Raw genomic sequence first — 11,231 nt, 5'->3', positions numbered from 1 at the left:
AGATGCTTGAAGTCGAACTGCTCTTTTGCAAATGGTTTTCATTGGAAACTGCTCATCTGATTAAGAGTGGGTGACACACGTTCCTGTCACTTTTTATTGCTTCCAATATGTGGTCTGAGACAGCCTGAAAATACAGGACATTTATCTCAATCAGGCATGGCTACTTTACGAGGGGGACTGAGGCAAATGGTCTCATCATGCCTTACATAGTTTTTCCTATCTGCGGATGTTCATGCACCCACGAATCCTCCACTAATCTCTCCTTTACAAGATAAATGTTGGTCCATGGATTCGGAACTCAAAGACTGCAGTGCTGAAAAAAAATATAATTCTGATAACATTGTTTTTTTTTCCATCTCCAATGCAGGAATATCAATAAAACCTATTTACTTCCTCATTTTTAATATGTCAAGAGCGATACAGGGAGTTCTTGGGCACCCTGTAGATGAAATAGACGTGCATAGTAACATGATATCTGTCTTTGTTAGTACTCTTACTTTGTGTTGACGCCTTACATAGTTCTGGGTAATTGAACCAGGGTAATGTGGGTAAACAACGCCCAGGCTCGTCATCCAGAGAAGACTTTGGATTCAGCTGCCTGCAGTGTACGGCCACCACCTACTTGCTGTCGTTTTCTTGCAGACGAGGAGTGGCAGCTGGAGGACAGAAGCCACGATACGCTCTCCGTGGACACTGACTGCGTGCAGCTGTTGGTGAACGCCATGGACCACCCCACGTGTCCGCTGGAAGACCTGCCACTGGAAGCCGTGAAGCAGCGCGAGCGGTGCCGCGAGCAGCTGTGGGAGGACGTGGTGCAGAGGTCGCCCCACGTACCCGTCACCAGCTACCTGGCCTACACGCAGAGGGCAAACGTCAACCTCTGTCTGCTGCCCTGGATGGCGGTCAACTCGTACGGCATTTGTCAGGACGTCCCGTTTAGTATGCTACAGTCCGTGCACGATGCTCGCTGCTATTTCGATAGTCCTTACGATCAATCATGTCTGCAGTCGAACGCTACAGACGCCATCTGCTCTGTTTCCAGAGCTATTCTGTTGCTAAAGTGTCGCGACTTTTCCTCCATTAAGACTTCCCATAATTGTACGTACAATAACTTCCCATCTCTATATGTCTATGTTACTAGCAGTATACTGTATCAAAAGCTAACAGAAGAAACACTGAACTACAAAAACAGTTTAACCAACGCCACCTTGAAATACAAGGATTTTAAAATAGACAGCTTGAAGCCTTTAGAAATCTCATTTATACTGATAAATATCATTTTCCGTTTTTCGACTGCCGGAGTATACTTGTACCTTCCCCAGTTACGTAACTTGCCTGGAAAGATTTTCTTGTCCTTTCAGATCACGTGCATAACCCAGATCCTGTGCTCTGAGGTCGTGTATCGTATGGCAGGCGTCCCTGACTTACCTACAGCAGTGCTGATAGACAGCGCCCTCACACTTCTCAGCTGTTTCTGGCTGAACTCATTCTGCTACCACATGTATGCTTGTGTTCGCCATCTCAGGCTTTCTGACCAGCTACTACCTGCTGAAGTAAGCCAGTTATTCCGTCGTGAGGTGCTGTGTGTGTTTATACCGTGCAGTATAGTATGTGTGGCAGCTGTTGCTTTGGAAAAGACGAGTAAATATCACCTGATCCACAGTCGCATAGTAGTCCTTGCAGGGATTTCAGTGTCTGTGGCATTCAATTTGGTTTGTCTCGGACTGCTTGGATACATGTACCTACGTACTCGGTGCTCCATGCGGCAACTCAAAATTGTTCATAACAAGAAATTTGCCTCAAAGAAGCAATGTCTTTTTATGTCAGTTAAGGCCATTATATTAAGTGGAACAGGAATTATTATTAGAATTGGGTTCCACCAGGCTCAGGGAATAGCGCAGTTTGTATACTATATGCATCTAGTTACGATGGTGCAAGGACCAGTGCTCTTCGTGTGTTTCGTTTGCAATGGAACGACGCTCCCCGTAGTGAAGAACAGAATACTTGTTTGGTGGGACACAACTAACATCCCTGCAGGTCTAGAGCTGTGTTCAGCAGCCGAGAGGAATCTGGCCAGGAGAAACAAGGAACAGTCTCCCTTTTCAGAATCCTCGCTGTAGCCTCCTTCAGTATTTTTCGCAAATAACTGTCTCCACACCACACTGCATTAAACCCAGCAATAAAAATGGACTCTACCTGGTATGACAATATTAAATGTCATTAAATCTCATATCGTACAGCCAGTACTTCTTTCCTAACGTCTCCTTCATTTATAACTGTGTGCTTATTTGTGAGTGGTAGCCTCTGTCTACCTATTCTAATGCACTGAGACTACTTACTAAAATTGTTGGGAAATACTTTGTGTATACAATAGGCTGGATCAATCACACGGCGTGTTATATACAAGGAAAACGCAGCATGTTGTCGGAGGAATTCCCGTTTGTCAGTGTCATCTATCGTGGCGATGGTGCATTTCTGGACACATGTTCGTAGGATGTTTTTTCTCCTTTTTCCGTCGAGGATCTTTCTTAGCAGTTTGTCGGTTTTATTAATGTATAATGTATGATATTAGTATATAACATATTATGTCTGAAACAAGAAAATTTTCCATATGTGCATGAAAGTTGTACTTTTACATGATTTGTAATTCAAGTACCATGACAGGAGACATTAAGATCCTTATAAAATCAAAAGAGAGGGGCCAATGACTGAAATGGTGTGTGGATGAAAGTGTAAATGGGTTTGTTGAGCTTATTAGTGGTTGGATTACATAGAGTGGCTCAAACAGGTATAGTAATAAAGTAACACATGACTTGTTGTGTGAAATGTGGCTTGAAGTGAATGCAAAGTGTCGAATGGCAGAGTTAAATGAGATTAGCATTATTGGGTTTCTGAGACAAGATGGTGATTTGTTAAGCTAGAGGTTTGTAAGGGTACTGTGGCACATGTTAAAAGTTAGTGTTCCATGTGCCACTCTTGAGCAAGGAAGAAAATTACTTAAAGGCGCATTTACAGAAACAGTACTGTGGAAGGATAAAGTTGTGCCAGTACTGTGAGTCCTGGAAAACATGAGCCATAGTAGCTTCACTAGAAGCACACAGTACGCCGAAATTGTTGTGATTCGTATTCAATAGACGATCTCCCATTTGTTCAAATAAAACCTGAGTGAGCAAAGTAAAGAAGTGTCTGTGTGAATTTAGTATCCAGCCCAACTGAAAATCCTGTGATAAATAGTACTACGTGGAGTGATTTTCGTGAACTGTGAAAGTACAGCCATCATCGCGCACTTAGCAGGCACCCGCAGTGTTAACCGCGGTTTTCGTTCTGGACGCAGTGGATCCAGAGAGAGGCAGGTGCCGGGTGCAGCCCGCCGGCGCTGGCAGCAGGCGCGGTCTAGAGGGCCTGTGCAGTGAGAGGGCGGCCATTCTGCTGCAGAGCTGCGGGCGGGGCTTTTGAATGGCCAGCAGTGGAGTAATGGAGTACACACTCGCTGAATCAAAAGCACAAGACAAGATGGAGATATCATTTGTTAAATGCCTTTCCTTACAGATAGTATACTTACAGTAGCCTACTACGTACAGCACAGGAAAATTTGATACAGTGGCTGTAAAAATTATTCGTTACTTGCATCTATCTCTCAACTGTGGATTTAATTTCAAAGAATATTCTTAAAAATTTACTTTATTTACTAGCGATTCATTGAGAACATTAACACACTTAACACTATGTGAGCGTGGAAGTAGTTGCCAGGGTGTAACTGATGAAATCAAAATCAAATTGCTTTTAACAAATGGCAATTTTATTCCTAAAGGCTTTTTTTTAAACAAACATATTTAAAATTATAATCAGAATGCAACCTCTAAATATCAAGTTACAATTTATTCAGGGGCACAAAGAATCAAATTTTTGTGTGTACGAGCTTTCGGGCTAAGAACCTTGCCACTCCCTTTCGACACGGACGTAGTCACGACCGCTCACAACAACCTCTCAAAGACAACATTGGTGTAAATCTGCAACACACCAGATTACCTTAAAGTAAAAGTTTTAACAATTCACACAAGCGCCGGCCGTGGTGGTCTAGCGGTTCTAGACGCACAGTCCGGAACCGCGCGACTGCTACGGTCGCAGGTTCGAATCCTGCCTCGGGCATGGATGTGTGTGATGTCCTTAGGTTATTTAGGTTTAAGTAGTTCTAAGTTCTAGGGGACTGATGACCACAGCAGTTGAGTCCCATAGTGCTCAGAGCTATTTGAGCCAATTCACACAAGCACACAAACTATGCACCCTGTAGGAAGGATGGAAATGGTACAAAACACTAAAATTAAAAGATAAACTTGCCACCGAAGGTGCAACTTGATTTTAACTTCTAAGAAAAGTCTCACGGTGGAAAGGTGGGAACTTAAAATACTAAAATGTCATTTAAATAAAAGCCCAAGAAATGCGATTTATATAAATTTCTACAAGGTTGGCCAAACAAACTGAGATGCTCTAAAGTACACAGATACTGCCTCTCAAGATGATATGCAAGATCAAAACATATTTCAGGTTTTAGGCCGTTACACTCAAAGCAATAAATTCGTTAACACACCAAATCTGACAAACGTGATAGAGGCAGCTCCGAACGACAGACACACTAACTGCCTAACAAATGCGGACGAGCAAGCTGGGGAGGAGAGACTGGCCGATAAAACATGTAATTATTATCCTTAGAAATGTTAATACTATGAACTGTAGTAGGACTGAGGAAACACAGCTATCGCACCTGTCTGCTAAACAACTCTATTTGTTCACATCACTATATTCTTTAAATTTATTATTTTATTCTCGCTGCTGGACTTTATCTCTTACTCGATCATCTATCTGTCGTGCACCAGACATGAAACGAGCTGTAATCGTTCATTTCTTTCTTTGTAACTGTCTGATAGCTTCTTGTTCGGTAGGGAGTAACTCCATTTAAATGAGAGGAAGGGGGGACAGTGGGCTTGTGCTCCCTCAGTGGAAAAGTTATTTATGCCTGCCGTTGTCACTCTTGACCGTTTCAGGCAATCGAACTTGCAGGGTTCTAATTTGTAGTAAACCGACTAATGAAGAAACTAAGGTGGTCGAAAAGATAAGTAGTCATAAGAATATGCGTATATTAGAACCAGCGATTGTAATACTGCGAAGAACGGCCTTTACAAAATTTCGGCTGCAGCCGATAATTTACTGCAGACACTCATAAGAATAATAGTGGCACATAAACGGAAATACGCATTGTTGGCAAGTTACTAAACAAGCATACTCTTACCCCATCTGTTTCTAGACTCAGCTGCACTCGGCAGCAAGTCTATAAGTATGACTGAAGCTGTAATGGACACCGAGAACAAACGTGTGAGCTGAAGTTGATGTTTCAATTCCTCGCGAGTAGCGACAAGATATTAAAGAATGAGCAGCGACAAGAGCTTACAGAGTTGTGGACAACTAGCCGTTTGTCTGGAAGCTAACTTTAAGCCCGACATTGAAGATATCTTCAGGGGAAAGTTGTCATGATAATCCAAAGAGATCGGAGAGATCGTGGCAGTTCGGTCGTGATAGGGGGCGGGGGGGGGGGGGGGGAGAAAGAAGAAACGGGTGCGAATCTCTTCTGAGCACGTGGCGATGTTGGAGATGGCTTGCGACATCCAGCAGGCTGCTACAACGGCCCTGTCTGAAAGAGTTGCCCTCGCCACTATTAAAACCGTGGTGCTTTACTGTCGGCTGTTTTACGCATCACTGTCCAGCAGAACTAGATGCTTGCCCACAACAGACCAACGTATCAGGAACTGAGCCCTGATTTGCTGTCGCTGCCATTGTGTAAAATCAACTAAATCGCAAATCCAAGGCTACAGATGTAAAAAATACTTCCTGTGTGAGGACTATCTGACCCAGTATCGCAGAACCACCTGGCCTATCCCAAATACAAACAAGACCAGTCCAAGTTGCAAATTTTTATTTTTTATTCATTCGATGATTTGTTTCGGACCGAGACCCATTTTCAAATCACCATAACATAGTCGAAAATGCCATTTCCGAAGATGTCAAAAACGTGCAATGAACATTTACAGTGCATACAGGTAACTCATCGAATGAACAAAACCTTGGAACGGTTTTTCGTTCACTGATTACCAGAAGTTGCTGACCCAAACTACAGCAGCATACTGGAAGTTCGTAAAACCACCCATTTTAACTATGCCAAATGTACAATCCTTGCACAATTGCATCATCTACAAGCCTCAACCCGAATGATCTAATAAATATAAAGTAAACGCATTATTCACGACACTAAACTTACATTCCGCATCCCAACAACTACATGCATTGCACCCTCACCATCAAAGATATTGAGTTCAGATCCACAGTTTTCTACACCGTCAGTCGAGCTCACCGTCATCATCCCAACAGTTTTTTGTGTCGCATCCCTAACATGAAAGACATCCAGTTTAGAACCACTGTTTACCACAACATTCACTCTCTTTCAACGTCCACATATCGTCCAACAGATGACGATAACAGCCACAGCCACCTTCCATTTTAACATCCAAGTCACCTATTCAAAAAATCAATCCAACTTTATCTTCAGCCACACCAAAACATCATCTTAAAACCCATACCTTGTTTCGCCACATAAAACATCAAGACAAAGCAGCAGCATAGCATTCCATTCATATGTCTGTTCCCTCAGCTCCAACGAGATCTTCATCACTCACATGTTATCTCAATGCTACAACTATACAGGGCTATTACAAATGATTGAAGCGATTTCATAAATTCGCTATAGCTCCAGTCATTGACATATGGTCACGACACACTACAGATACGTAGAAAAACTCGTAAAGTTTTGTTCGGCTGAAGCCGCACTCGAGGTTTCTGTCGCCAGAGCGCTCGAGAGCGCAGTGAGACAAGATGGCGACAGGAGCCGAGAAAGAGTATGTCGTGCTTGAAATGCACTCACATCAGTCAGTCATAACAGTGCAACGACACTTCAGGACGAAGTTCAACAAAGATCCACCAACTGCTAACTCCACTCGGCGATGGTATGCGCAGTTTAAAGCTTCTGGATGCCTCTGTAAGAGGAAATCAACGGGTCGGCCTGCAGTGAGCGAAGAAACGGTTGAACACGTGTATCTGGACATGCTGGAAAATAGGCTCATGCCACAACTGGAGACCGACAGCGCCGACTTCATCTCTCAACAGGATGGTGCTCCACCGCACTTCCATCCAGGAGATTGGAAAACCGATGGATCGGTCCTGGTGGAGATCACGATCAGCAATTCGTGTCATGGCCTCCACGCTCTCCCGACTTAACCCCATGCGATTTCTTTCTGTGGGGTTATATGAAAGATTCAGTGTTTAAACCTCCTCTACCGAGAAACGTGCCAGAACTGTTAGCTTGCATCAATGATGCTTTCGAACTCATTGATGGGGACATGCTGCGCCGAGTGTGGGAGGAACTTGATTATCGGCTTGATGTCTGCCGAATCACTAAAGGGGCACATATCGAACATTTTGAATGCCTATAAAAACTTTTTGAGTTTTTGTATGTGTGTGCAAAGCATTGTGAAAATATCTCAAATAATAAAGTTATTGTAGAGCTGTGAAATCGCTTCAATCATTTGTAATAACCCTGTACATTAATGAAAATTGGTACAGTCTCGTAACACAGTCCCAGTCACTGTACACTCTACAAAGCACAGGTAATTGCTACAACATACGATCAGATGGCACTGCCAGTGGGTGCTTGTGAGACATCCTGATACCAGCACCTCATTCTGCAGATCAGAAACCCTGGGATTGGTGATACACATGAAGACTGAAGTGCTGAAACAAAAATATAATTCTGATAACATAGTTTTTTTGCCATCTTCAGTGCAGGACTATCAATAAAACCTATTTACTTTCTCATTTGTACTATGTCAAGAGCGATACAGGGACTTCTTGAACACCCTGTAGATGAAATAGACGTGCATAGTAACATGATATCTGTCTTTGTTAATACTCTATTTTTGTGTTGACATGCCGCCTTACATACTTCTGGGTAACTGAACCTGGGTAATGTGGGTAAACGACGCCCAGGCTCGTCATCCAGAGAAGACTTTGGATTCAGCTGCCTGCAGTGTACGGCCACCACCTACTTGCTGTCGTTTTCTTGCAGACGAGGAGTGGCAGCTGGAGGACAGAAGCCACGCTACGCTCTCCGTGGACACTGACTGCGTTCAGCTGTTGGTGAACGCCCTGGAGCACCCCACGTGTCCGCTGGAAGACCTGCCACTGGAAGTCGTGAAGCAGCGCGAGCAGTGCCGCGAGCAGCTGTGGGACGACATGGTGCAGAGGTGGCCCCACGTACCCGTCACCAGCTACCTGGCCTACACGCAGAGGGTAAACGTCAACCTCTGTCTGCTGCCCTGGATGGCGGTCAACTCGTACGGCATTTGTCAGGACGTCCCGTTTAGTATGATACAGTCCGTACACGATGCTCGCTGCTATTTCGATAGTCCCGACGATCAATCGTGTCTGCAGTCGAACGCTACAGACGCCATCTGCTCTGTTTCCAGAGCTATTCTGTTGCTAAAGTGTCGCGACTTTTCCTCCATTAGGAGTTCCTATAACTGTTCGGTCTATTTGTACCCATCTCAAGAAGTCCCCATTGGATGTACTAACTCTAGCTGCATACTGGATCAAAAGCTAACAGAAGAAACACTGGAGTACAAAAACAGTTTAAACAACGCTACCTTCAGATACAAGGATTTCAAAATTGACAGCTTAAAGCCTTTAGAAGTCTCATTTATAATGGTAAACATCTTTCTCCGTTTTTCGACTGCCGGAGTATACGTGTACCTTCCCCAGTTACGTAACTTGCCTGGAAAGATTTTCTTGTCCTTTCAGATCACGTGCATAACCCAGATCCTGTGTTCTGAGGTCGTGTATCGTATGGCAGGCGTCCCTGACTTACCTACAGCAGTGCTGATAGACAGCGCCCTCACACTTCTCAGCTGTATCTGGCTGAACTCATTCTGCTACCAGATGTATGCTTGTGTTCGCCATCTCAGGCTTCCTGACCAGCTACTACCTGCTGAAGTAAGCCAGTTATTCCGTCGAGAGGTGCTGTGTGTGTTTATACCGTGGAGTATAGTATGTGTGGCAGCTGTTGCTTTGGAAAAGACGAGTAAATATCACCTGATGCACAGTCGTATAGTAGTCCTTGCAGGGATTTCAGTGTCTGTGGCATTCAATTTCGTTTGTCTCGGACTGCTTGGATACATGTACGTACGTACTCGGTGCTCCATGCGGCAACTCAAAATTGTTGATAACAAGAAATTTGCCTCAAAGAAGCAATGTCTTTTTATGTCAGTTAAGGCCATTATATTAAGTGGAACAGGAATTATTATTAGAATTGGGTTCCACCAGGCTCAGGGAATAGCGCAGTTTGTGTACTATATGCATCTAGCTACGATGGTTCAAGGACCAGTGCTCTTCGTCTGTTTCGTTTGCAATGGAACGACGCTCCCCATACTGAAGAACAGGATACTTCTTTGGTGGAACCCAACCAACATCCCTGCAGGTCTAGAGCTGTGTTCGGCAGCCGAGAGGAATCTGGCCAGGAGAAACAATGAACAGTCTCCCTTTTCAGAATCCTCGCTGTAGCCTCCTTCAGTATTTTTCGCAAATAACTGTCTCCACACTACACTGCATTAAGCCCAGCAATAAAAATGGACTCTACCTGGTATGACAATATTAAATGTCATTAAATCTCATATCGTACAGCCAGTACTTCTCTTTCCTAACGTCTCCTTCATTTATAACTGTGTGCTTATTTGTGAGTGGTAGCCTCTGTCTACCTATTCTAATGCACTGAGACTACTTACTAAAATTGTTGGGAAATGCTTTGTGTATACAATAGGCTGCGTCAATCACACGGCCTGTTATATACAAGGAAAACGCAGCACGTTGTCGGAGGAATTCCCGTTAGTGAGTGTCATCTACCGTGGCGATGGTGCATTTCTGGACACATGTTCATATGACGTCTTTTCTCCGTTTACCGTCGAGGATCTGTCTTTGCAGTTTGTAGATTTTATTAATGTATAATGTATGACATTAGTATATATCATATTATGTCTAAAACAAAGAAATTTTCCATATGTGTGTGAAAGATGTACTTTTACATGATTTGTAATTCAAGTACCATGGCAAGAGACATTCAGATACTTATAAAATCAAAAGAGAGGGGCCAATAAGTGAAGTGGTGTGTGCATGAAAGTGTAAATGGGTTTGTTGAGCTTATTAGTGGTTCGATTACATAGATTGGCTCAAACAGGTATAGTAATAAAGTAACAGATGACTTGTTGGGTGAAATGTGGCTTGAAGTGAACGCAAAGTGTCGAATGGCAGAGTTATATGAGATTAGCATTATTGGGTTTGTGAGACAAGATGGTGATTTGTTAAGCTAGAGGTTTGTAAGGGTACTATGGCAGATGTTAAAAGTTAATGTTCCATGTGCCACTCTTGAGCAAGGAAGAACATTACTTAAAGGCGTATTTACAGAAACAGTACTGTGGAAGGATAAACTTGCGCCAGTACTGTGAGTCCTGGAAAACATGTGCCATAGTAGCTTCACTAGAAGCACACAGTACGCCGAAATTATTGTGATTCGTAATCAATAGACGATCTCCCATTTGTTCAAATAAAACCTGAGTGAGCAAAGTAAAGGAGTGTCTGTGTGGATTTAGTATCCAGCCCAACTGAAAATCCTGTGATAAATAGTACTACGTGGAGTGATTTTCGTGAATTTTGCATTTACCAGTTCTGTGTGAATTTAGTATCCAGCCCAACTGAAAATCCTGTGATAAATAGTACTACGTGGAGTGATTTTCGTGAATTTTGCATTTACCAGGCACCCGCAGTGTTAACCGCGATTTCCGTACTGGACGCAGTGGAACCAGAGGCCGCAGCGCCACGAGGGAGGCAGGTGCCGGGTGCAGCCCGCCAGGCCGCAGGGGGGCGCCGGCAGCTCAACACATTCTGTAGAACCGTTTGACGAAGATTTGCAGGCCGTGCGCCTCGATTCTGTGAGCGCAGCGCCAAGCCAACCCTGGCCCAGTTTGCGTGACGTCACAAGAGCGCGCCGAGGCCTTCTCTTTAGGTGGCGGCGGCCAGAGCCGACACGGGGCCCACCCAGACAAGCGTCCTGCACCACCGGGACACGCGTAAAGTCAGTC

At 44.0% G+C, this 11,231-nt stretch overlaps 1 protein-coding gene across 1 annotated transcript in view; it reads left to right on the top strand.

The window, feature by feature from the left end:
* The first annotated feature begins 542 nt into the window (after nt 1–542).
* Nucleotides 543–11,231, top strand: part of LOC126232119 (uncharacterized) — a 54,632-nt gene continuing 43,943 nt past the window's right edge. Inside the window, exons 1-2 of the mRNA XM_049942429.1 lie at nt 543–848; nt 8,377–9,093. Coding sequence (XP_049798386.1) covers nt 543–848; nt 8,377–9,093 — 1,023 coding nt within the window. The remainder of the gene's footprint in view (nt 849–8,376; nt 9,094–11,231) is intronic.

This window comes from Schistocerca nitens, unplaced genomic scaffold (genome assembly GCF_023898315.1).
Source record: "Schistocerca nitens isolate TAMUIC-IGC-003100 unplaced genomic scaffold, iqSchNite1.1 HiC_scaffold_428, whole genome shotgun sequence".
NCBI classification, from domain to species: domain Eukaryota; kingdom Metazoa; phylum Arthropoda; class Insecta; order Orthoptera; family Acrididae; genus Schistocerca; species Schistocerca nitens.
The sequence above is the reverse complement of the archived record's forward strand: the minus strand, read 5'-3'. Positions and strand labels throughout refer to the sequence as shown.